We start from the raw sequence: 27,726 nt of genomic DNA, 5'->3' as shown, positions 1-27,726 counted from the left end.
CATTCCTTCCCTGTATATTTCCAGTTATATGTATGGGTGGGAGTTGCCATGTTGCTGACATTCCTTCCCTGTATATTTCCAGTTATATGTAAGGGTGGGAGTTGCCATGTTGCTTACATTCCTTGCCTGTATATTTCCAGTTATATGTATGGGTGGGAGTTGCCATGTTGCTTACATTCATTCCCTGTATATTTCCAGTTATATGTAAGGGTGGGAGTTGCCATGTTGCTAACATTCCTTCCCTGTATATTTCCAGTTATATGTAAGGGTGGGAGTTGCCATGTTGCTTACATTCCTTCCCTGTATATTTCCAGTTATATGTAAGGGTGGGAGTTGCCATGTTGCTGACATTCCTTCCCTGTATATTTCCAGTTATATGTAAGGGTGGGAGTTGCCATGTTGCTTGCATACCTTTCCTGTATATTTCCAGTTATATGTAAGGGTGGGAGTTGCCATGTTGCTTGCATTCCTTCCCTGTATATTTCCAGTTATATGTAAGGGTGGGAGTTGCCATGTTGCTGACATTCCTTCCCTGTATATTTCCAGTTATATGTAGGGGTGGGAGTTGCCATGTTGCTGACATTCCTTCCCTGTATATTTCCAGTTATATGTAAGGGTGGGAGTTGCCATGTTGCCGACATTCCTTCCCTGTATATTTCCAGTTATACGTAAGGGTGGGAGTTGCCATGTTGCTTATATTCCTTCCCTGTATATTTCCAGTTATATGTATGGGTGGGAGTTGCCATGTTGCTTACATTCCTTCCCTGTATATTTCCAGTTATATGTAAGGGTGGGAGTTGCCATGTTGCTTACATTCCTTCCCTGTATATTTCCAGTTATATATAAGGGTGGGAGTTGCCATGTTGCTTAGCTTGGCCTCTATATACACCCTGAAGTTCTATTGGCTGCATTATGTGGGGGTACACAGTAAAACAGGGCACAGGGGGGGGTGTGCAGGATAAATTCACACCCATAGCCAAGTTGCCGCTGGTTCTACCCCCTCGGGGGGGACCCTAACCATTGGCTTCAGTCCCAGCTCAGTGGCTGCCTGACACCTTGCACTTTATTCTCCATATAAAGCTCCAATACAAACACAGCGCGTTTCACCTTCCTGTTACACTGCAGGTCTCAGCCTGTATCAGGGCGCCGTCCTTGCCTAGTTCTTCTAGTCGAAGGGGCAGATTTTAGAAATCAGATTGATTTTTACATGGCAGCTCAGAAACCAGCGCAGCCTGCAGCAGAGTTGAATACAGCATCAGCTTCTATGGCAGATGTAACTTTCTGCTAGATAATTTCCCCTGACCCATAAGCTTTGCTTGCCAACAGCAGCCCACTGAGCACGTGCAGTGCCACTGACATAATAAAGGGCCAAACCAGATCCAAGATGGGGATCTGCTGGGGCAACTACGGAGGGCTGGATCATTACTGTTACCCTGGGCTGGTACAGTAAGTACAGTATACATAATACAGCATGTACAGATTCTATTTAGGATTTAGTTTCCCTTTAAACTTGTGAGGAATAAACTGATGCAATACCATCTTCAACCTGTAGGCACTGTGTTCATTTCCAAGTTCCTCCAGCACCCTCAAAGCCTTGTACTACATAAGTAATACTTCCCCTTTAAAGCCAACTGTCACTGGTAGCGTGCACCCACAGCCACCCTATCGCAGGCAGTTATTCTGTATTTACCTGCTAATAAGCAATTTATCTCGTACATTAATGGAGCACAATGCCGGGCAGGACCTGTATAAACAACAACTGCAAACACTGAGCAGCACCGACGAGGCGTGAACTAATGGGGTCTGTCCTGATGGGGTTTCTTTATGTTTAGCTGCAGCAGGAAAGACCCCATTAAGCTCAGACTGAATAGAGAGACAACTAAGCACTATACTAAGCAAAATTCAGCAGGAACAGCCCCCTAAATTTGCTCATAGCCTGTACAAAGAGATACCATAAAATTATGGCACATAGGGATTCCCCTGTACTAAGCACAATTCAGCAGGAACAGCCCCCTAAGTTTGCTCATAGCCTGTACAGAGAGATACCTTAAAACTATGGCACATAGGGATTCCCCTGTACTAAGCACAATTCAGCAGGAACAGCCCCCTAAGTTTGCCCATAGCCTGTACAGAGAGATACCTTAAAACTATGGCACATAGGGATTCCCCTGTACTAAGCACAATTCAGCAGGAAAAGCCCCCTAAGTTTGCCCATAGCCTGTACAGAGAGATACCTTAAAACTATGGCACATAGGGATTCCCCTGTACTAAGCACAATTCAGCAGAAACAGCCTCCTAAGTTTGCTCATAGCCTGTACAGAGAGATACCATAAAACTATGGCACATAGGGATTCCCCTGTACTAAGCACAATTCAGCAGGAACAGCCCCCTAAGTTTGCTCATAGCCTGTACAGAGAGATACCTTAAAACTATGGCACATAGGGATTCCCCTGTACTAAGCACAATTCAGCAGGAACAGCCCCCTAAGTTTGCTCATAGCCTGTACAGAGCGATACCATAAAACTATGGCACATAGGGATTCCCCTGTACTAAGCACAATTCAGCAGGAACAGCCCCCTAAGTTTGCTCATAGCCTGCACAGAGAGATACCATAAAACTATGGCACATAGGGATTCCCCTGTACTAAGCACAATTCAGCAGGAACAGCCCCCTAAGTTTGCTCATAGCCTGTACAGAGAGATACCATAAAACTATGGCACATAGGGATTCCCCTGTACTAAGCACAATTCAGCAGGAACAGCCCCCTAAGTTTGCTCATAGCCTGTACAGAGAGATACCATAAAACTATGGCACATAGGGATTCCCCTGTACTAAGCACAATTCAGCAGGAACAGCCCCCTAAGTTTGCTCATAGCCTGTACAGAGAGATACCATAAAACTATGGCACATAGGGATTCCCCTGTACTAAGCACAATTCAGCAGGAACAGCCCCCTAAGTTTGCCCATAGCCTGTACAGAGAGATACCATAAAACTATGGCACATAGGGATTCCCCTGCACTAAGCACAATTCAGCAGGAACAGCCCCCTAAGTTTGCTCATAGCCTGTACAGAGAGATACCAAATTCTATAATATAATGGAGGCAAATGGAAGCCTCACAGTCGGAGAAACAGAATATGCAACATTGTTTCCCATTTGTATTACAATGCAGGACATATAATAAGTATTTGTAGCAAACGGATCAGTCGAGTTGTGTTACTGTTGCACATCTGGGTTTCGTTATCTTACAGCACAGAAATCTCCTTGGGAAATATCCATCACACTCACAGGACATATTGTTTGCTGGATCCCTGGGCTATTGATTATATGTGACCAGCATTCCCAGAATTCCCAGCATTCCCAGCGGTCCCTGGTCCAATCATTCTTCATTTACTGCGGATTAGGACTATTATTTATTGATGTCGGTGGCGAGTGTTAAAGCTATAACATAACAGGGGTCAAAACACAATTACACCCCCATCTGTTACTATTAAGAAATTGCTTTATGGCACTGCAGTTTTATGTTTCTCTGTGTTCCAAGGGCAAAATCATGTCAGTGCAATGGCTGAAACGCCAGAAATAGAGACTGTGTATTGAAAAAGTAAGAAGGGAGTGTACTCAAATGGTTACATCTCTGTCCTTTTTGACACAAAGCAGCAGTCCTGCCCTGCTTTATGGCTGAGATTCTAGCTATCTGTATAACAGAGCATTCTGTCACAGTGGCACAGATCCTATCTGATCCCCCCATTGTAAGCAGCAGTCCTGCCCTGCTTTATGGCTGAGATTCTAGCTATCTGTATAACAGAGCATTCTGTCACAGTGGCACAGATCCTATCTGATCCCCCCATTGTAAGCAGCAGTCCTGCCCTGCTTTATGGCTGAGATTCTAGCTATCTGTATAACAGAGCATTCTGTCACAGTGGCACAGATCCTATCTGATCCCCCCATTGTAAGCAGCAGTCCTGCCCTGCTTTATGGCTGAGATTCTAGCTATGTGTATAACAGAGCATTCTGTCACAGTGGCACAGATCCTATCCCCCCCCCCCCCCCATTGTAAGCAGCAGTCCTGCCCTGCTTTATGGCTGAGATTCTAGCTATCTGTATAACAGAGGATTCTGTCACAGTGGCACAGATCCTATCTGACCCCCCCCCCCCCCATTGTAAGCAGCAGTCCTGCCCTGCTTTATGGCTGAGATTCTAGCTATCTGTATAACAGAGGATTCTGTCACAGTGGCACAGATCCTATCTGATCCCCCCATTGTAAGCAGCAGTCCTGCCCTGCTTTATGGCTGAGATTCTAGCTATCTGTATAACAGAGGATTCTGTCACAGTGGCACAGATCCTATCTGATCCCCCCATTGTAAGCAGCAGTCCTGCCCTGCTTTATGGCTGAGATTCTAGCTATCTGTATAACAGAGCATTCTGTCACAGTGGCACAGATCCTATCTGATCCCCCCCCCCCCCCTATTGTAAGCAGCAGTCCTACCCTGCTTTATGGCTGAGATTCTAGCTATCTGTATAACAGAGCATTCTGTCACAGTGGCACAGATCCTATCTGATCCCCCCATTGTAAGCAGCAGTCCTGCCCTGCTTTATGGCTGAGATTCTAGCTATCTGTATAACAGAGCATTCTGTCACAGTGGCACAGATCCTATCTGATCCCCCCCATTGTAAGCAGCAGTCCTGCCCTGCTTTATGGCTGAGATTCTAGCTATCTGTATAACAGAGCATTCTGTCACAGTGGCACAGATCCTATCTGATCCCCCCCCATTGTAAGCAGCAGTCCTGCCCTGCTTTATGGCTGAGATTCTAGCTATCTGTATAACAGAGCATTCTGTCACAGTGGCACAGATCCTATCTGATCCCCCCCATTGTAAGCAGCAGTCCTGCCCTGCTTTATGGCTGAGATTCTAGCTATCTGTATAACAGAGCATTCTGTTGTTTAGGATACAGAGACCCCCGGGAGTGTATTTGGCCGTAGGAGTAACACAGAGGGCAGGAGAGGGAATAGCACGGGGAGTGAGTGTAGCAGCTGCTTAGAGGACAGATTTAAGGGCAAATAAGGTGATGAGAGAGTCAGAAGGTTGTGGTTCCTTTTATTGTTCTGCACGGGGCAAACCGGCCAAATGTAAACAGGAGCTTAACCCTTTCCATCCCTTCCATTACCAGAATACATCCTTTTCTCAGCTTGGTTGGGAGTCCCAACCAAGCTGAGAGTTATTTTGATTCATTTTGATTTTGATTATAGGGAGCTCCAATAAAGGGGCCATTGTTACAGATAGGGTTAATGTTTAGCCCAAAGTGGAAACAGCACCGTATATTATTCATAATATATAAGATATTTTCCGAGTGGGGTGGGGGTGGGAGCACTTTTACAGATTGGGTCAGAGGACACTGGAAAAAAAACCCGGTGGGTCCCACCAACCCAGACCCCATCCCTGCCTGCTCTCTCCCATCACTCCCTGCTGCCCTCCAAGTAAATATAAGTAGTGCGCATAGGTGGGAGGGGCTGGGGGAGGGTCAGAGGGCGGGTCCCTGGGGTAGCAGCACCGGTGGGCCCCATATACCCCAGTCCGACCCTGTACATTTACACTTTCCTCTCCCACTTACACAACATGGTTTCTCCATCGATAAACCCGGTGCCCCTCGTACCTAGAACCAGAAGGCCCCATTGATCCCCCCATTCGAGATTCTTTTTCCTCCCGGAACTCAGGTATAGAGGATAATACAGATATGGGACCTGTTATCCAGACTGGGGAGGGTTTTTATTCATTTATTTATTTTTTTAAGCTTCATTGATTATATAGGGCTCCCCCCCTAAGGCTGCCATTCTAGGGACAGGCCCTCGGTGCCTATATATAAATACAGCCCTGAGTATTACAAAGAAATGGGGAATATATTTAAAAATTTTGCGTTATTAGATTACAATCTAATGGGAGATGGTCTTCCCCTAATTCAGAGCTTTCTGGATAACAGATCCCATTCCTGTATAGTAGGGATGCACCAAACCCACTTTTTTGGGTTCAGCTGAACCCCCAAACCCACCTAGCAGGATTCGGCCGAATCCCGAACCAAATCCTAATTAGCGGTTAAAAATCGCCGCAGTGCAAGCCGAAAATTTTTTTTCACTGCCCATTTAACCCTTTCGGACTGCAGATCCGGCCGAAAGCGAATCCTTAAAAAAACGCCCGGATTCGGTGCATCCCTACTGTATACAGGTACCTTTGGACGGGTGCAATTTTGCCCATTATGTTAGTAAATAAGCCCTACTGAGTCTGCTCAGTCTCCTGTACCCTCCCCGGCTCAGGCGGCACTTGCGAGACAGCTCACAATGGCAGACGTATAACCCACAAGTCAAGAAGCCTGACGTCCGCATCCTGGAAACTCTCTCTCACCGTTATTTACCGGCCAGACGCCGATCCAAATTATTGTGCCTTTTAAATGGTTTACTCAGCAGGTCGTTGGCTTGATCTCTCCCCTTATCACAGAGCTACTTGTCCTCAATTATATTCATGGGATATGTAGGAGTATATTAATTACACTAAATATTTATAATCAAACTGGCCTGAAGCCTAAACATGATATTAACCCTAGAAAATGTTCCTAATCTCTTCCTTGTGCTCCCCTGAGCACTTTTGCAGGGATGCCATCTCTTCTAAATCCAATATACTAAATAAACCCAATAGGGCTGTTCTGCCCCAATAAGGGGTAATTATATCTTAGTTGGGATCAAGTACTGGTACTGTTTTATTATTACAGAGAAAAGGGAATCATTTAACCATTAAATAAACCCAATAGGACTGTTCTGCCCCAATAAGGGGTAATTATATCTTAGTTGGGATCAAGTACAGGTACTGTTTTATTTTTACTGAGAAAAGGGAATCATTTTTAAAATTCTAAATTATTTGATTAAAATGGAGTCTATGGGGGACAGGCTTTCCGTAATTTGGAGCTTTCTGGATAATGGGTTTCCGGATAAGGGATACCTGTATTAGGATTCACAATACATGTACATACATATATACCTCCATAAAATCTGTAGCCTGTCCAAAAAGCCCCCCTCCAACCAACCCCTCCCCCATAATCTGCCAACACAACATCACCCAGCAGAGCATTCCTCAGCCTCACCACCCTCACGTCAATGAACCATTTGCGTTATTTCAGGTGAAATTCCATTCCTCCAGGCTGAATGGGTGGCCTCTTGATGCCTTTTGTTCATTTCTGTATCGGAGATCCCCCCCCAGTATCTGACTATAATGCCCTCTGACGCATCTGTAGAGAGTTATCATATGCCCTTGCATGGGACTCTTCTCCAGAGAAAACAAACCCAACTGTTAGAGGTTTCCTTTATTAGTTAATTGTTCCATTCCATTTACTAGTTTGGTTGCACGCCTCTGTACTCTTTCCAGCTCATTAATATCCATCCTATGGACCAGCGCCCAAGGTGAAGTCTTCCCTGGGATCTATATATACAGGCAAAACAATGCTTTCATCTCTAAAGTTAATGTCCACTTTACACAAGAGATGAATTTATTAGTTTTAACACACAGCGACTGACACTGCCTATAGTTGCACAAACTGTTATCCACAATAACCCCCCAAATCCTTTTTATAATTAATGATCCTCCCATTCACAATTCTATTACATTTATTACTGGAATCTGTGTTGTTTGTAAAAGTCAGAAAAGTCAACCTAGCACATTGCAAGGGGAGAAGAAGATAACAGACACCATCAGGGAAATAAATCTCCTCTACCGCGGCAATAAATCTCCTGCAAATGCTTTCCTATGGGCAATAATGTAAAGTAATGTCAAATACCTCTAGAAATTCCTAGATAAAATAATGGAGCACAAGTAGGATATAAAAAGGGGCCAAACACTTGGAGAAATGAGAAATGAGCCCCATTATGTACCCCATGATAAATAATACATAGCACCTGATTTTAAATGCAGGCAAAAAAAATCAATGGAACCATTACAGAAACCCATTAAGGCAGTGGTTATAAAATGCTTTCTGTTCAATCCCTGGATGGTCCAACCTCTGGTCAGGGACCACCTCCAGCACATGATATATCTGAGTATCAGTCATCCAGCCATAGTTTCAAGAATATCTGGGACAGAAAATACATATTCACCCCAGATCTCACTCTAACTGACCCCCAAGCTGGACTTTCAGGAGTATCTAAAAGAGCATATGACTATTCTCTCCATAATTTACCTGGCCTTTAGGCTGAGACCCCCTTTCTCAGGGGACCCAGCCCCGCAGTTTGGTAACCATTTAATGGCATAAATACTGTGTAGGAGACACCCCGGGGGCAGGGGGCAAGGGGTAGATCCCTTCTTTAGCCCCTTAAGAGGGGAGCCAGCTTGGGCATTTGCAATGGGCTACAAGTGAACCAGCGGGCAGGCCTGAAGAAGGAGGGGGTTGGGCTTGAGCGTTTGAAGGAGTATGCTACTGCAACCATTTCTCTAAGAATGTGGGTAGATCTTCACATAGGGAAACTTATACTGCAGTTCCCCATTGGGTCTGCCAATGTACTTTCTGCCCTCCTACAAGATGGGAATTGACTGGCATCAAAGTGCTGGGTGCCGGCAGCAAGGTCGGACTAGGGTGTCCGGGGCCCACCAGGAATGCAACTTCAGGAGCAAACTGAAGGGCCCCCAAGCTTGCACCGTTCCCCCCCAACACACTTGCGGGCAATGGCGATCCTTCCCTACTCCTTAATTTGGCCCTGTGATTGGATCTGACTAGTGGAGAGGGGTCCCACCCCGGGTTGGCAGGGCTCATTGGGTTTATCCCGGTGTCCCGCCATCCCAGTCCAACACATAAATAAATTAGGTACATAATCCAAAAAAATAATATATATATATGTTAAATGAAAACAGACCCACTTTAATTCTACTTTGTAGATTGTGAGGCTTCGAGAATGAGAGAGATTCTCCTAATACGTCATTTAAACCTTTTTTTTCTATTGGAAATATAAAAATGGAACAAATTGACTTAAAATGACCAGGTGTGTAACTCTAGTGATTTACGCCTTTCCCTACACTGAGAGAAAGATATAATAATGCCTTTCTGCAACATTAAAGGGGATGTAAACCTAAGAATAGAATTCAGCCAAGGAAAGTGGCAGTTTACGCCGGTATCCATTCATTACACAGTGATTGCAGTATCTGTCCCTTCCTGCCCTGCTGGTTCTGACTCTGTAGCGAATGTCAACTCTTCCCCATCACAACTGCCCCCGGCTTTGCTGTTTCAACAGTCAGACCCACCAGAGAATAACTGGGGGCAGTTGCTGCTATCAATAGCAATTTCTTTTTCTCACTGTGGGTGTGGGGGCCCCTGGGGTGGCAGCCCGATTAGACCCTGCTCACCCCACTCTGACCCTAAATATCTTACTTAGGATTATATTTTATTTAATTTTAACCCCTTAAGGCTTAATCAAAGGGAACTGTGTTAGATAAAGGGATACAATGATCAGGGGAGCAATATTAAACCTATATTAAACATATCCAGGATTATACACATTATCCTGACCAATTCCTGCATAGTCACAACTTCAGCCAAAAGGTACAGCATGGGAATACAGGTAGGGATCCCAACTAAGATATAATTACCCCTTATTGGGGGCAGAACAGCCCTATTGGGTTTATTTAATGGTTAAATGATTCATTTTTCTCTGTAATAATAAAACAGTACCTGTACTTGATCCCAACTAAGATATAATTACCCCTTATTGGGGCAGAACAGCCCTATTGGGTTTATTTCATGGTTAAATGATTCCCTTTTCTCTGTAATAATAAAACAGTACCTGTACTTGATCCCAACTAAGATATAATTACCCCTTATTGGGGGCAGAACAGCCCTATTGGGTTTATTTCATGGTTAAATGATTCCCTTTTCTCTGTAATAATAAAACAGTACCTGTACTTGATCCCAACTAAGATATAATTACCCCTTATTGGGGCAGAACAGCCCTATTGGGTTTATTTCATGGTTAAATGATTCCCTTTTCTCTGTAATAATAAAACAGTACCTGTACTTGATCCCAACTAAGATATAATTACCCCTTATTGGGGGCAGAACAGCCCTATTGGGTTTATTTAATGGTTAAATGATTCCCTTTTCTCTGTAATAATAAAACAGTACCTGTACTTGATCCCAACTAAGATATAATTACCCCTTATTGGGGGCAGAACAGCCCTATTGGGTTTATTTCATGGTTAAATGATTCCCTTTTCTCTGTAATAATAAAACAGTACCTGTACTTGATCCCAACTAAGATATAATTACCCCTTATTGGGGCAGAACAGCCCTATTGGGTTTATTTCATGGTTAAATGATTCCCTTTTCTCTGTAATAATAAAACAGTACCTGTACTTGATCCCAACTAAGATATAATTACCCCTTATTGGGGGCAGAACAGCCCTATTGGGTTTATTTCATGGTTAAATGATTCCCTTTTCTCTGTAATAATAAAACAGTACCTGTACTTGATCCCAACTAAGATATAATTACCCCTTATTGGGGCAGAACAGCCCTATTGGGTTTATTTCATGGTTAAATGATTCCCTTTTCTCTGTAATAATAAAACAGTACCTGTACTTGATCCCAACTAAGATATAATTACCCCTTATTGGGGCAGAACAGCCCTATTGGGTTTATTTAATGGTTAAATGATTCCCTTTTCTCTGTAATAATAAAACAGTACCTGTACTTGATCCCAACTAAGATATAATTACCCCTTATTGGGGGCAGAACAGCCCTATTGGGTTTATTTAATGGTTAAATGATTCCCTTTTCTCTGTAATAATAAAACAGTACCTGTACTTGATCCCAACTAAGATATAATTACCCCTTATTGGGGGCAGAACAGCCCTATTGGGTTTATTTCATGGTTAAATGATTCCCTTTTCTCTGTAATAATAAAACAGTACCTGTACTTGATCCCAACTAAGATATAATGAATCCTGATCGGAGGTAGAACAATCCTGTTGAGTTTAGTTAATGTTTCCCTTATCCGGAAAACCCCACACCCCAAGCATTCTGGATAATGGGTCCCATACCAGCAGCAAGCAAGAAGCCTTCCATCCTCGGAGCAATATGACCACTAGAGGCCACTGTTTCCTACGTATGAAGGAGGGTAAATATGCATTTGTCAGCACTCAATATATTGCCACCACCTTAGCAAACAGGGGCTTTACCGAGCAGCTTTCAATCTCTGGATTAACTGTGAAGACAGTGTGACTTTCAGAACAAGGATCCTGGGCTTGAGGAGATGTCATGTCAGATAATTTATGAAGGGAGCAGGGAGCACAAAGTTGTTGACCAGTTCTCAGATGACAAAGTTTACTTAGAGAAAGCTTCATCCCATCCAACACTGCACACCTCAGAACTTAATAACATCAAGGCGCGTGACTTTCCCTTTATAACATATGGCTCGTTGACCTTCAGTAGGTGAGGAGAACATGCTGAGATGTCAACAAGCTCCATGATTATTGGATGTTAATGATCCAGTCCTGATTTCTCTAAATCAGTCAATCATCAACTGTGGGACTAGGCCCCCTAGGGCACTGGTTGGTGGGGTGGGGCAGCCTGAAGACCAATTAGGTAGAGATTTTGAGAAAAGGACTGGTTGTTTCCTAGATGCTCCTGGAAGCCCACCTTGATGGTTATTTATATGGAGTTGGATTTAGGGTGAACCCATTTTTGTTGTCTTAATTATCCTTGAATCTATTCCCATCTGTAACCTTGGTATAAGTTACAGGGGGCCCTGACCAAAGGTTGTACCTGAAATTGGGACTAGAACCTAGAGCCTCCGCTCAGAAGGTCTCAAAAATGCCCAGAGTGGATCATCGTTGCCCTAATGTTTTTCTTTGCCTTTAGACTTTATTGGTTCAAGCCCCACCTGGTGAACCAACCATTCCTCAGGGTTCCCCTTCATTTCATAACAAGGTTACACATACAGAGAAAAATTGCCCCAAAATTTCAAGAATATCCAACAGCAAAGAAGTGATCACCCAAAATGAACTTTTAGGTGGGGTTGTAGGGGCATTAAGGAGAGCAAATAGTTACTGTCCTCCTTTACTGTAATTGACCCTGGGGCAACATAAAGTTTAGGGAACCGCTGTCCTAATGACGTTGGTTGACATCTTGGAAAGTTCTCCTCACCTTCTGAAGATCAACCAGTCATGGTTTATTAAAGGCAATCTTTATTTCATGTGTTCATGAATGTTTCATGGCTACAACACAGTGATGGCAGCTTGGGGGGGGGGGAGCAAGGCTTTGTAACTCAAGCAAGGGGTTGGATAAGAACTAACAATTGACAGCTTACATAATAAGGGACACTGTGCCTTTAACTTGGCAGTTGGCAGTTAGCTATGGCAGTTGGCCATACTAGAAAACCAGGGTCGAACTGGGCCGACGGGGCACCGTGAAAAAACCCATTGGGCCCCCCTGGCCCAGACCCAATCCCAGACGGAGATCACTGGGCAGAAGATCTCCCTAAATTTACACGCGCTCGGGGAAGGGGGTCGGGCAGGTAGTGGGGGCCTCTGCAGGGGGGTGTGGGGTCACGTCAGGGCCTTGGTGGGCCCTGCACCCCCCCAATCCAATCCTGTAGAAAACTATGAGTAGCAATTGGCCTAGGAGGGAAGTGAAGCACCTACTATACCTCCTCCCTACAATAAAGACATAAATTGCAGAGTTCAGTTGCACTTTATACTGGTTTCTTCCTATTTATAGACACAAACTGTCACTGTGACTCCAACGCACACATTTCTATAACTTCAACGTATCTTTACTGTCCGGCAAGTGATAAACTGGAAACGGTTAGAGGAGGCGTCTAAAGGGAGAACCGAACCCTTCCATGAAATTGACTCTCGTGAAAGTATATTTTCATTTATTTTGCCTTTTTTTTATCCCTATGCATCTGTAGTCCGACATTTAGGGGCAGATTTACTCAGACTCTAATATACAAAAAATACAAAAATACATTGTGCGCCAAAAAAAGTTGCGTCAAGTCGAGTCACAATAGACGCGGTCGTGTCACAATAGACGCGGTCGAGTCACAATAGACGCGGTCGAATCACAATAGACGCGGTCGAATCACAATAGACGCGGTCGTGTCACAATAGAGGCTGTCGAGTCACAATAGATGCGGTCGATTCACAATAGAGGCGGTCAAGTCACAATAGAGGCGGTCGAGTCACAAAAGAGGCGGTCGATTCACAGTAGACGCGGTCGTGTCACAATAGACGCGGTCGTGTCACAATAGAGGCTGTCGAGTCACAATAGACGCGGTCGAGTCACAATAGAGGCGGTCGAGTCACAATAGAGGCGGTCGAGTCACAATAGACGCGGTCGAGTCACAATAGACACGGTCGAGTCACAATAGACGCGGTCGAATCACAATAGACGCGGTCGAGTCACAATAGAGGCGGTCGAGTCACAATAGACGCGGTTGAGTCACAATAGACGCGGTCGAGTCACAATAGACGCGGTTGAGTCACAATAGACGCGGTTGAGTCACAATAGAGGCGGTCGAGTCACAATAGACGCGGTCGAGTCACAATAGACGCGGTTGAGTCACAATAGAGGCGGTCGTGTCACAATAGAGGCGGTTGAGTCACAATAGAGGCGGTCGAGTCACAAAAAAACGCGGGCCACAAAAAAGTTGTGCAACAAACCCGTTTCACTGATTTTTTGCTGTTTTGCAGATTTTTCGCTGTTTCACGAGTTTTCTGGTTGTTTTGCGAATTTTACGGTGAAGCAAAACGGGACAGATTCGCTCGTCACTATTCGGCAAGATTTAGCTTGCGAATTGTCGGATTTGGATCTTTAGCTGTTTTGCCGCAAAGTAAATCACGAAAAAAAAACGCACCTTTTTTTAGTCCCCCCGAATCGGGGGAAAAAATCTGACCATTAGGAAATTGCCCCTACTATATGGCTACGGAAAATGATTTAAAGGGGATATAAAACTCCCCTAAAACCAAAGTCTAACAGAATTCTAAGCAACTTTCCAATAGACATTAACCATTTCCGACGGGTTAATCAGTCGATGTAACGACTCTTGCAAACAGTCCCATCCTGCACTGCTGCTTCTGGCTCCTGAAACAATGTAGGTTTGATTGGTTCACTGCTCTGCAAATCAGCCGGGAGTAAGGGAATTGTATCCGTCGGCTGCAGCAATCCGTTGGCTGCGTTGCTCATTCTGCTACAATCCTGTTACACAGAGCTGGGGGGGGCGGGTAGAAATCAAAGAGACCTAAAGTCAATACAAATGCTTATTCCCAGTTTCCAAAAGTCATCCATCCAGGGTGGGCCACCCTTACATTCCGGGCCTTGAGGCGGAAACAGGTGGTCCTATGGAATGCCGGCCAATCTGAGCCGCGTTTACCTTCCGCCGTATGTAACGAACATAAACTCATCAACTAAATCCTACTTTGTGTCAACAGACATTGTGCAAAGCTCTCGCGCTGGGAGCGTTCGCTCTCGTGGGCAAAACTAATGGCCACACAGACATCTGCCTCTGTATAGACAGTCTGACTGCATATATACATCTTGCTTGTGCAGAACTGGCCTACTGAGTGTAGCTAGTGGAAAAGCTCAGCTGCAATACCTACAGTTTGTACTGCCCTATAACCTGTAGGATTGTTCTGCCCCAATAAGGGGTAATTATATCTTAGTTGGGATCAAGTACAGGTACTGTTTTATTATTATAGAGAAAAGGGAATCATTTAACCATTAAATAAACCCAATAGGGCTGTTCTGCCCCCAATAAGGGGTAATTATATCTTAGTTGGGATCAAGTACTGGTACTGTTTTATTATTACAGAGAAAAGGGAATCATTTAACCATTAAATAAACCCAATAGGGCTGTTCTGCCCCAATAAGGGGTAATTATATCTTAGTTGGGATCAAGTACAGGTACTGTTTTATTATTACAGAGAAAAGGGAATCATTTAACCATTAAATAAACCCAATAGGGCTGTTCTGCCTCCAATAAGGGGTAATTATATCTTAGTTGGGATCAAGTACAGGTACTGTTTTATTATTACAGAGAAAAGGGAATCATTTAACCATTAAATAAACCCAATAGGGCTGTTCTGCCCCAATAAGGGGTAATTATATCTTAGTTGGGATCAAGTACAGGTACTGTTTTATTATTACAGAGAAAAGGGAATCATTTAACCATGAAATAAACCCAATAGGGCTGTTCTGCCCCAATAAGGGGTAATTATATCTTAGTTGGGATCAAGTACAGGTACTGTTTTATTATTACAGAGAAAAGGGAATCAGTTTTAAATTCTGAATTATTTGATTAAAATGGAGTCTATGGGAGACGGGCATTCCGTAATTCGGAACTTTCTGGATAACGCGTTTCTGGATAAGGGATCCCATACCTGTACTTTGTATTCTTCTATTATTATCTTAATGACCCCCTGTTTGTATTAATGTATTCTACTGTACAGCGCTGCGTACATAAGTAGCACTTTATAAATAAAGATATTCATACATACAAGATTACATACTGGGTATCTATGACTGATATATACACAAATGGATAATATGCCTAGTTTTCCAGACCTGGTCTATTGAGTACAGCTATGGGAGCTGCTATCAACTTTGCCCTCTATTTATCCCTCTATTCAGTTTCTCACACGAAGTCTAAGCCCAGTGCTGTTTACAGATCAGACTTGCGTGCTGCCTACCCGCCGAGCGGCCTGTTAAACATGATCGATGCGGCATTAATAGGCGGCTAATAACTAGAGAGCGGCAGCCCCCGGCTATCTCCTTCCTTTGTTGGAAATGTCGGCCTGAATAGAAATAGAGAAACCAGTGCCGAGGGGTTAATATCTTCAGATAAAATAGATATCACTTATAGGCAGTGAATTAGAGCCTGTTGTCCTCCTGAGCTCTGACATAAGGATATGGTCCTAAATACATTACATGGAACCCCTCAGTGACTTCTAATATCCTTATCATTTACAGTAGGGGGTACATTATCCCTTATAATACATGAGTGATACTCAGAGTTCCCTGTATAACTCAGCCTGCAGCCTTGTGCCTTTATATGGGCACAGAACCCCTCAGTGACTGCTAATATCCTTATCATTTACAGTAGGGGGTACATTATCCCTTATAATACATGAGTGATACTCAGAGTTCCCTGTATAACTCAGCCTGCAGCCTTGTGCCTTTATATGGGCACAGAACCCCTCAGTGACTGCTAATATCCTTATCATTTACAGTAGGGGGTACATTATCCCTTATAATACATGAGTGATACTCAGAGTTCCCTGTATAACTCAGCCTGCAGCCTTGTGCCTTTATATGGGGGGCACAGAACCCCTCAGTGACTGCTAATATCCTTATCATTTACAGTAGGGGGTACATTATCCCTTATAATACACGAGTGACACTCAGAGTTCCCCGTATCCAGGGTTTGGTATAATATTAGGCTGCTGCCAGGAAACAAATCAAATGATGCGGAAAAGCAACAGTGCAGCCCAATGAAACATAGATTTAAAGTGACAGAATCCCTTTATCAGAGATAAACAAACGCTGCGCGGCGCCTTCCTGTGAGTTAAGGGGAAGTAATCCCATCGCTGAGAGACGCCTGATTTAACAGCTTTTGTTTATTATTATAAGCCCTGGGGTGACGTGTCCTTCCTAATCCCACTGATAGAACATTCTATGGACACTCAGAGACGCTGACACCAAACAAAGGAACAGTCATAATAAATACTGCATCTGTCTTTAAAGGGGAACCGTAACCCATTGCTTATTCTGCACTGAGAGGTTTATTATCATTTGCCAATTTGTGTTGGAAGTGGTAATGCCATCCAATGTAAGCAATGGCCACGCCCCGACACACCCTGCAAATACCTAGTTACACCCAGACACCCCCAATATGCCTATAACCCCTCCCACTTTCCAGCAAGCCCAGCCCCTTTTGGTGTCCACACTTTAGGACTGTCGCGGGGGCAGTAGGAGCAAATACACACTGAATCAGACCCAGCTGGAACCTCAACGGATACTGTGGTCTTCTGTACATACGTGTGCATGGGTGCAAGGGCGGAGGCAGGGGTGCAGGCTGGGAAAGATGGGTGCTAATTTTGTATAAGGGCCAATGGGTCTACAGGTACAGCGCAGGGTAAGCTGTGTCCAGGTGGAGGGGTGGCATGTAGGTGAGCAGTTATTATAGTTGCCCAAGCTTATATATCTCATAGCAACCAATCAGCCGGCAGTTATCACTTGCCTAGTGTAGCTAATATAATAATAGCAGGGATCTAAGTGGTCGGTGGAGGTAACTGGGCCAAAGCAACAGTACTGGGTGGGATTCCAACAGGGGGAGGATGAACCAGGTCCAGAATAGGGTGATATTGAGTATAAGGTAGGACCATAGGGGGAGCAGAGTATTAGGTAGGACCATAGGGGGAGCAGAGTATTAGGTAGGACTATAGGGGGAGCAGAGTAATAGGTAGGACCATAGGGGGAGCAGAGTAATAGGTAGGACCATAGGGGGAGCAGAGTATTCGGTAGGACTATAGGGGGAGCAGAGTAATAGGTAGGACTATAGGGGGAGCAGAGTATTAGGTAGGACTATAGGGGGAGCAGAGTAATAGGTAGGACCATAGGGGGAGCAGAGTATTAGGTAGGACCATAGGGGGAGCGGGGTATTAGGTAGGACTATAGGGGGAGCAGAGTATTAGGTAGGACCATAGGGGGAGCAGAGTATTAGGTAGGACCATAGGGGGAGCGGGGTATTAGGTAGGACTATAGGGGGAGTGGGGTATTAGGTAGGACTATAGGGGGGGCAGGAGTATTAGGTAGGACTATAGGGGGAGCAGAGTATTAGGTAGGACCATAGGGGGAGCAGGGTAATAGGTAGGACCATAGGGGGAGCAGAGTATTCGGTAGGACTATAGGGGGAGCGGGGTATTAGGTAGGACCATAGGGGGAGCAGAGTATTAGGTAGGACTATAGGGGGAGCCGGGTATTAGGTAGGACTATAGGGGGGGCAGGAGTATTAGGTAGGACTATAGGGGGACGGGGAGCGGAGTATTAGGTAGGATTATAGGGGGGGCAGAGTATTAGGTAGGACTATAGGGGGAGCGGAGTATTAGGTAGGACTATAGGGGGAGCAGAGTATTAGGTAGGACTATAGGGGGAGCAGAGTATTAGGTAGGACTATAGGGGGAGCGGAGTATTAGGTAGGACTATAGGGGGAGCAGAGTATTAGGTAGGACTATAGGGGGAGCGGAGTATTAGGTAGGACTATAGGGGGAGCAGAGTATTAGGTAGGACTATAGGGGGAGCGGAGTATTAGGTAGGACTATAGGGGGACTATTAGGCAGAATCCCACCAGTTACCCTAAAGTAGCACTTGGAATAATAGGCTTATCTGCCTTCACACCACTGGTTCCATATATTTATGGGCCGTATCTTTCTTGTTTATCAGCAGATCAGAACATATAATGTCCATAAAACCTGTGCGTAACCTGACGACATAATGACTGTGTAATGCACGATCTGCATTCTCCACCAAACGGGACTCATTGCTCGTAAACGTAAATGATTCACTTGCATGTCTTTAGGAACGATGGCATTGGGAGGCGCAGGAATGCCAGCACAGCCGCCTAGAGCGCAGCTTTGAAATGTCAGCAGTTGGGACTCACTAATAAACACACAGATGACGCATTTGTGTGATGCCCGGGACTCTGCCCACGCTCAATGTGTGTCGTCACAGGTGGCAGTTACATCATTTGTCCTCTCTCATCTGCCAGCTAGGGTGGCTCTAAGCTGAGCTGTATCTATGGGTGAGGGGGGGGGGGGGGGTTACGTAGGGCAGGTTCCTTAGGGTCCCAAAGGGCAGCAATTGTATTGTAGGTATGAGGGTGGGGGTAGGTATAGGGAACACTGGCAACAATAGGGCAAGATGGCAAAAGTAGGGTAACCCAGATACAGTAGGGCAGGTTAGGCACGGTGGGGCAGGTTAGGCACGGTGGGGCAGGTTAGGCACGGTGGGGCAGGTTAGGCACGGTGGGGCAGGTTAGGCACGGTGGGGCAGGTTAGGCACGGTGGGGCAGGTTAGGCACGGTGGGGCAGGTTAAGCACGGTGGGGCAGGATAGGCACGGTGGGGCAGGATAGGCACGGTGGGGCAGGATAGACAGGGTGGGGCAGGATAGACAGGGTGGGGCAGGATAGGCACGGTGGGGCAGGATAGGCAAGGTGGGGCAGGATAGGCACGGTGGGGCAAGACAGGCACGGTAGGGCAAGACAGGCACGGTAGGGCAAGACAGGCACGGTAGGGCAAGACAAAAAAAAATCAAATCAGGCAGCACGGTGGGGCAGGATAGGCACGGTGGGGCAGGATAGGCACGGTGGGGCAGGATAGACAGGGTGGGGCAGGATAGACAGGGTGGGGCAGGATAGGCACGGTGGGGCAGGATAGGCACGGTGGGGCAGGATAGGCACGGTGGGGCAGGATAGGCACGGTGGGGCAGGATAGGCACGGTGGGGCAGGATAGGCACGGTGGGGCAGGATAGGCAAGGTGGGGCAGGATAGGCACGGTGGGGCAGGATAGGCACGGTGGGGCAGGATAGGCACGGTGGGGCAGGATAGGCACGGTGGGGCAGGATAGGCACGGTGGGGCATGATAGGCAAGGTGGGGCAGGATAGGCACGGTGGGGCAGGATAGGCACGGTGGGGCAAGACAGGCACGGTGGAGCAAGACAGGCACGGTAGGGCAAGACAAAAAAAAATCAAATCAGGCAGCAGTTGGGAAAGGAGTAGGTTTGTTTATACAGGGCTCATTATTTTTACTTAATCTAAGGAAAAATAGGAAATGGAAACATAAGATGTTAAAAGTTTGGTGGCCATTTAACAAAAATAAGGACGACTGTGGCCGGCCAGCTTGATACAATGGCAGCTAAGGGCCCGATTTGTCAAGGAAGGTGGTGGGCCAATAGGACAAGGACTACATCAACTGCCCACTATGCTGCCCTCCTGAAAGGACATTCATATCTGGGGCTAAAGTCAGCTTCAAACTGTCAGTTTCGCAGCAGCGTCCACTTAACCCCTTCCTTGCCCAGGCTCTTTGGTCTTGCCGCGCTGCCTGTTTACTAGCAACACGTGGCAGGGAAACATCAAAGGGAAAGCTGAACGTGTAAGATCTACATACAGCCGGCAGCCGGGTCCTTGAAAGTCGGTTGCTGAAGATTTTACGATCTACGCTTGGCAAGCGGAATAAATACTAGTAGTGCCGTCTTAAAGGGAAAGCGTCACTCTGCTTTCAGAAAAAATAGTAACCTTATCCTACCCCGTGACTGGGGCTGCTGGGAGTTTGAGTCCTAACGCTCAAGAGTCCAACGGTATGTGCAATTTCATTCGTCATCTCCTAGTACAGGTATGGAACCTGGGAATGCTTGGGACCTGGGGTTTCCGGATAAGTAATTCGGATCTCCTACCTTAAGTCCAAAAAAAAATTATTTAAACAGTAACCCAATAGGGCTGTTGTGCCCCAATAAGGGGTAATTATATCTTAGTTGGGATCAAGTACAGGTACTGTTTTATTATTACAGAGAAAAGGGAATCATTTAACCATTAAATAAACCCAATAGGGCTGTTCTGCCCCCAATAAGGGGTAATTATATCTTAGTTGGGATCAAGTACAGGTACTGTTTTATTATTACAGAGAAAAGGGAATCATTTAACCATGAAATAAACCCAATAGGGCTGTTCTGCCCCAATAAGGGGTAATTATATCTTAGTTGGGATCAAGTACAGGTACTGTTTTATTATTACAGAGAAAAGGGAATCATTTAACCATTAAATAAACCCAATAGGGCTGTTCTGCCCCCAATAAGGGGTAATTATATCTTAGTTGGGATCAAGTACAGGTACTGTTTTATTATTACAGAGAAAAGGGAATCATTTAACCATTAAATAAACCCAATAGGGCTGTTCTGCCCCCAATAAGGGGTAATTATATCTTAGTTGGGATCAAGTACAGGTACTGTTTTACTATTACAGAGAAAAGGGAATCATTTAACCATGAAATAAACCCAATAGGGCTGTTCTGCCCCAATAAGGGGTAATTATATCTTAGTTGGGATCAAGTACAGGTACTGTTTTATTATTACAGAGAAAAGGGAATCATTTAACCATTAAATAAACCCAATAGGGCTGTTCTGCCCCCAATAAGGGGTAATTATATCTTAGTTGGGATCAAGTAAAAGGTTCTGTTTTATTATTACAGAGAAAAGGGTATCAATTTTAAAAATGTGAATTATTTGATTAAAATGGAGTCTATGGGTGATGGGCTTTCTGTAATTCGGAACTTTCTGGATAATGGGTTTCCGGATAAGGGGTCCGATACCTGTAGATAGATACAATATACTCCGGGAAAGGATATTTAAATTCTGAAACAATTTGCAATTGGTCTTCATTTTGTATTATTTATGGATGTATGTATATCTTTATTAATAATAATAATACATAAATTTATAATTTTTTAGTTCTTTTATTTTCAGTTCAGCAGCTCTCCAGTTTGAAGTTGCAGCTATTTGGTTGCTAGGGTTCAAGTTACCTTAGCAACCAAGGAGTGGTTTGGAGGAGAGACTGGTATATGAATAGGAGAGGGACTGAATAGAAAAGAAAGTTACAAAAAATAACAATAACAATAAAACTGGCGCCTCACCGAACAATAGTTTTTTTTGGTTGCCGGGGTCAGTGACCCCCATTTAAAAACTGCAAAGAGTTGGAAGAAGAAGGCAAATAATTCAAAAACAATAACAAATAAATAAAGAAGACCAATTGAAAAGCTGCTTAGAAATGGCCGTTCTATAACATACTAAACATTAACTTAAAGGTGTACCACCTCTTTAATGACTTTTTTGTTTTTTTCCTGCTTTCGCCCCCCTGTTATTGCCACGTTTAAGCGAATTCCAGTGTAACAAAGACAAATGACCCGCCGGGAGAGCCTTTAAGACAGACAGCAAAGAATAAGCCGAGGATGATGGAGGAGCCCCAGCGGCGGGCGGGCTCGGGGGGCCATTACTAAGCGAATGGTATATAAATATATATATAAAAACCATTCAACTCTGTGCTCTATAAAAAGCCGAGTGCAAACATTTCAGCCCTGCCACCGAGCCAGCAGCTTAAACACCTTGTCAGTTTTATGACCCGGGGAATGTTCCTTTGGACATTGTTCTATGGAAACTCCAGGTGTTCACGTGACTGCAGCCTCCCAGGGCATGTTTGGCTTCTGCCACATAAAATCCAGCTAAACCCACCCCCCCCCCTCCTTTTTCTTTTATGATGGTACTGGCGCACAGCACCTATTACAAAGCAGCTGGCTGAAGAGCAAGGAGGGTGCATATAGGGAGGGTAAATATACTCAAAGCATTCCAGGTCCCAGGCAAAGAGCCCAAAGGCAGGTTAACCTCTTTAGTGTCTGGGAAAATGCTAAATATGGCTTTGTGTGCCCTTCAGCCTTGGCACTGGCTATCATTATATTCTGCATTGTCACTTTCATTTTTATACAGTGACAATGAGTTAAAGGGATACAGTCATGATGTTTATGGGGTACTTTTTATTTCTAAATGACACTGTTACACAGCAAATAATTCCCTCTGCCCTTTAACCTTTTATTCTTGTACCAACAAATGTATTTGTAGCTGTAATATTGGTGTGTAGGCGCCATCTCAGTGCATTGTGCCTGAGTCTGAGCTTTCAGCCAGCGCTACCCATTAGAACTGCTTTCAGCTAACCTATTGTTTCTCCTACTCCCATGTAACTGGAGGAGTCCCAAGCCGGACTTGGATTTCTTACTATTGAGTGCTATTCTGATACCTACTGGGAGCTGCTATCTTGCTCCCTTCCCATTGTTCTGCTGATCGGCTGCTGGGGGTGAGTGGGGGGGATATCACTCCAACTTGCAGCGCAGCAGTAAAGTGTGAGTGAAGTTTCTCAGAGCACAGGTCACATGGCTGTGGCACCCTGGGAAATGAAGAATATGGCTAGCCCCATGGGAAAAACAGATTACAATGCAGGATTCTGCTGGAGAAGCTCTATTAACTGATGGGTTTGAGAAAAACATGATTTCCCATGACAGTGTTCCTTTTAGCTGCACTTTACAATAAGATCTGAGTGCTCTGCTCACAAGAACTTACACTCTAAAGGACACAAGGTTTTTATGAAATTTAGGGATGTATCTCTGTATTCCTAAAACCCCCTAAACCACCCCATCATCCCTCTGTTGGGGGGGGGGGATCACGGGGGGGTTAACCATTGGATCTTAGCGCCCCCTACAGAGGGGTGTATTCCCCAATATTTATGCTACTGACCACGCATAAGTACAGTAAGTATTTACAGTATCTGCAGCCGGGAACTCAAAAAACCTATTAACTCCTGAGCAAATGAGCAGTGAAGGGGTTAATGAAGTGCTGAGTGCCGTTGTTTTTGATGTCATATTTCATTGGCCAGATCTGCTTTTAACCCTTACAGTGCTGGTTTTATTTTCTTACGGCGGTTTCTACCCTAAGCTTTACTGATCAGTAATAGAAGAGGAACATAGTGGAGAATATTATTATTACTGACACATTAGGCAGCCAAACTGTTGCTCCCCCCCCCCCCCCCCCCCACCATCCGTATTCCTGTTATCCTTTCATATCACTGCCTGGTTGCTAGCTTAAACTGGACCCTAGCAACCAGATAGCTGCTGAAATTCCATAAGCTGTTGAACAAAAAAGCTAAATCATTCAAAAACCACAAATAATACAAAATAAAGACCAATTGCAAATTGTCTCAGAGTAGCCTTCTGTGTATCATACTACAGGTATCCGTTATCCAGAATGCTTGGAACTAAGGGTATTCTGGATAAGGGGTCTTTCCATAATCTGGATCTCCATACCTTAAGTCTACTAAAAAATCAATAAAACACTAATAATAACCCCAGTAGGATTGTTCTGCCCCCAATAAGGGGTAATTATATCTTAGTTGGGATCAAGTACAGGTACTGTTTTATTATTACAGAGAAAAGGGAATCATTTAACCATGAAATAAACCCAATAGGGCTGTTCTGCCCCCAATAAGGGGTAATTATATCTTAGTTGGGATCAAGTACAGGTACTGTTTTATTATTACAGAGAAAAAGGAAATCAGTTTTAAAATTCTGAATTATTTGATTAAAATGGAGTCTATGGGAGACGGGCTTTCCGTAATTTGGAGCTTTCTGGATAACGGGTTTCCGGATAAGGGGTCCGATATCTGTACAAGTGATTGTAAAGGTGAACAACCCCTTTATCATGCTGTGTAAAAAGTGGAGTGAAGCATTAACGGTGATGTTGCCCAGAGCAACCAATCAGCAATTAGATTTCAACAGTACATGCACAGAGTACTGCCCCCCCCCGGGGGGTATTGCAATTGTGCTGTTTCATAAGGGGGAGGACCAGTGATGTTGCAGAGGTGGGTCGTCAACACTCACAAAAAAAAAAACAATAACTTCCAAGAAAAGGCAACATCCTCCGCCCAGCAGAGGTGACTTGCTGAAATTGCCTCAATTTAGATCTTTTTTTTTTTTTGGTTTTCTCCCCCCCCCCCATGACTGATAATGTGAGAGAGAGTTGCCACCCTGGGCAGCAGGCACGGAGCTGATAAACTTGTCAGCAGCCTTCATGTAACACAGAGAGAGAGGGGAGGGGGGGGGAACAGCCGGGGGGGGGGGGGGGCGAGACCCCCGGTGCAGCTCTCACAGGGGAAATCAGTTCTAGTGCAACTCCTGCGTGGCTTTTCCACACAATAGAGTTTGCTCAGCCTTCAGCCTCATTGTTACAACCTGATGATGAATAATATGGAAAAATGCAGAGCTCGGGGCCACATAGACAAATCCGCAGCACCTTCCTAACAACAGGCACCCAGCAATATTGTGTTATTGTGCTGACAGTAACAAACAAACCCACAGCATTTCCTCTCCCACAGTCAGGGCAGATCCTTACTATACTTACACGCAGAGAGGGGGGAATGAAGGCTTTAGGCGACTTTTTAAGCACAACAGGAACATTCCCTGCAGACTTTGTTACCCGGCCATGCCCAAAGGTAGCCAGGGGTAGGTGGGCAGTGGGGCCGCCCCGTGTCTTGCCAATCACAGCTTTAGGAACAGATGTGATACAAACGGCACAGGCACAAGAGGTGCAGCAGCAGCTGAAATCATCCTGTATCCAGCTGGCTTGCCTTGTCACCCTGCAGTGCATACACCAACCAAGTCCAGCTGTTTATCAACAAGACAGGCACCCAGTATTCAGCCCGGCCTGGTATATACATAGGGTGCTGGGCAAAGTGCCACAGGTTCATGTGCCCCAGATACACCGGGACAATAGAGAGAATAGGATGGAAGTGATACAGCAGCACAAGAGAGAGGCATCGGAACAATAAGAGAGATAAAGTGTACCAATAAGAGATTTATATATTGTGCCAATAAGAGACATATATATTGTGCCAATAAGAGACATAAGGGACCTATATTGTAAATAAGTGACACACCCATATATTTATATATATATATATATATATATTGTACCAATTAGGGAGTATATATTTTACCAATAAGACACATATATATATTGTACCAATAAGAGACATATATGTTGTACCAATAAGAGACATATATATTGTACCAAAAAGGGACGTATATATTGTACCAAAAAGACATATATATTGTACCAATAAGGGACGTATATATTGTACCAATAAGACATATATATTGTTTCAATAAAATTATATATATATATATATATATATATATATATATATATTGTACCAATAAGGGACATATATATTGTACTAACAAGAGACATTATATATATATTTGTACCAATAAGGGACATATATATTGTACCAAAAAGGGACGTATATATTGTACCAAAAAGACATATATATTGTACCAATAAGGGACGTATATATTGTACCAATAAGACATATATATTGTTTCAATAAAATTATATATATATATATATATATATATATATATATATATATATTGTACCAATAAGGGACATATATATTGTACTAACAAGAGACATTATATATATATTTGTACCAATAAGGGACATATATATTGTGCCAATAAGAGACATATATATATATATATATATATATTGTACCAATAAGGGAGTATATATTGTACCAATAAGACATATATATTGTTTCAATAAAATTATATATATATATATATATATATATATATATTGTACCAATAAGGGACATATATATTGTACTAACAAGAGACATTATATATATATTTGTACCAATAAGGGACATATATATTGTGCCAATAAGAGACATATATATATATATATATATATATTGTACCAATAAGGGAGTATATATTGTACCAATAAGAGACATATATATTGTACCAATAAGAGACATATATATTGTACCAATAAGAGACATATATATTGTACCAAAAAGGGACGTATATATTGTACTAACAAGAGACATTATATATATATTTGTACCAATAAGGGACATATATATTGTGCCAATAAGAGACATATATATATATATTGTACCAATAAGACACATATACTTACAGTATATACATATAAGTGATACACAGTAACACTGACTTCACTCAGGGACCTTCTGACCCATATTATTCACTCTCTCCACAGGAAATCTAACAGGATCTCCCCTACAGATATCATAGGCACCAGGGACACCAGGCTGGGGGTCTTCCACCCAAACTATCATGGTGCCCTACAGTAAGAGCCCCCCACCCCCATAAATATCCTAAATGAGCCTTCTCCAGCCCCTCATAAGGGATGAGGCAACATTTCCAATGACGATTCATAATAATAATAATAATAACAGTGGTTTTCACTGTGCATTTAACCCTTTCCCTGAGCAGGCTCACACATGCCGGTTGCTAGGGCTCAGCTGGCCAAGGCAACGCTTACTGGCAATATAAAGGTTCATGTAACACAGCAGTAGCCGCCAGTCAGGTTTACTGGTGAATGAGAATAGTTGGCAGTTGCCAGAGAGAGAGGAATATCTCGCTGCCACCTCCCCTGCTGGCACTTGGCAAGTCCCCAGCCTGACCCAATGGAAACCCTGGGCCACATTAACCCTTTAGAGTCCAGGTGAGAATGACAAGTGAAGGAGCTGGCTACTTACAGTGGACATCAGGCAAGTGAATGCCCCCAGGAGAAGATGCCTTTTCCCACAGCCCATGTCTCCGGTTGAAGTTGCACTTATTTGGGGGGGTGTGACAGTCGCAGTCCCAGTGACACGGAGCAGAGGCTAGTGTGGCCCCCACATAGGAACATCCAGATTGCGCAGACAAGTCACCTTGGGCTGACAGCAGTAAGTAGCCAGGGGGGCGAGTCAGGGATCCCGGGTAGGAGCCAGCCGCGGCAGGTTGCACACACTTGCGACACTCGCACTAACTGGCCATTGCTTTCTACTTTAATTAAGAAAGTCCGGAGGAGCCTGGGGACCAATCAGTGCTCAGGAGCTGCAGCCAATCAGCGCACGGCTGGGGAGGGGCCAGGGAGCTGCTTGCAGTGTGGGAAGCTGAGGGCAGTCAGTGCGGGGCGGGAAGGGAGAGCGGAGGGATCGGGAGTCGCGTCTCAGCGCAGCGCTGTCCTTTCTGTGGATATAAATGTCATCCGTGGGATAGTAATACACAGGCTGTGTGTGTGCCACATGTATGTAACA

General features: G+C 44.3%; 1 protein-coding gene across 1 annotated transcript in view; it reads right to left on the bottom strand.

The window, feature by feature from the left end:
* vipr1 (vasoactive intestinal peptide receptor 1) overlaps positions 1–27,472 on the bottom strand; it is a 136,260-nt gene extending 108,788 nt beyond the window's left edge. Inside the window, exon 1 of the mRNA XM_031904019.1 lies at positions 27,184–27,472. Within this exon, the coding sequence (XP_031759879.1) occupies positions 27,184–27,240 (57 nt within the window). The 5' untranslated portion in view covers positions 27,241–27,472. The remainder of the gene's footprint in view (positions 1–27,183) is intronic.
* Positions 27,473–27,726: the final 254 nt, after the last annotated feature.

The sequence above is a fragment of the Xenopus tropicalis genome, chromosome 6, assembly GCF_000004195.4.
Source record: "Xenopus tropicalis strain Nigerian chromosome 6, UCB_Xtro_10.0, whole genome shotgun sequence".
NCBI lineage: Eukaryota > Metazoa > Chordata > Amphibia > Anura > Pipidae > Xenopus > Xenopus tropicalis.
Note: the sequence above shows the minus strand (reverse complement) of the source record. Positions and strands in the feature narration are given on the sequence as shown.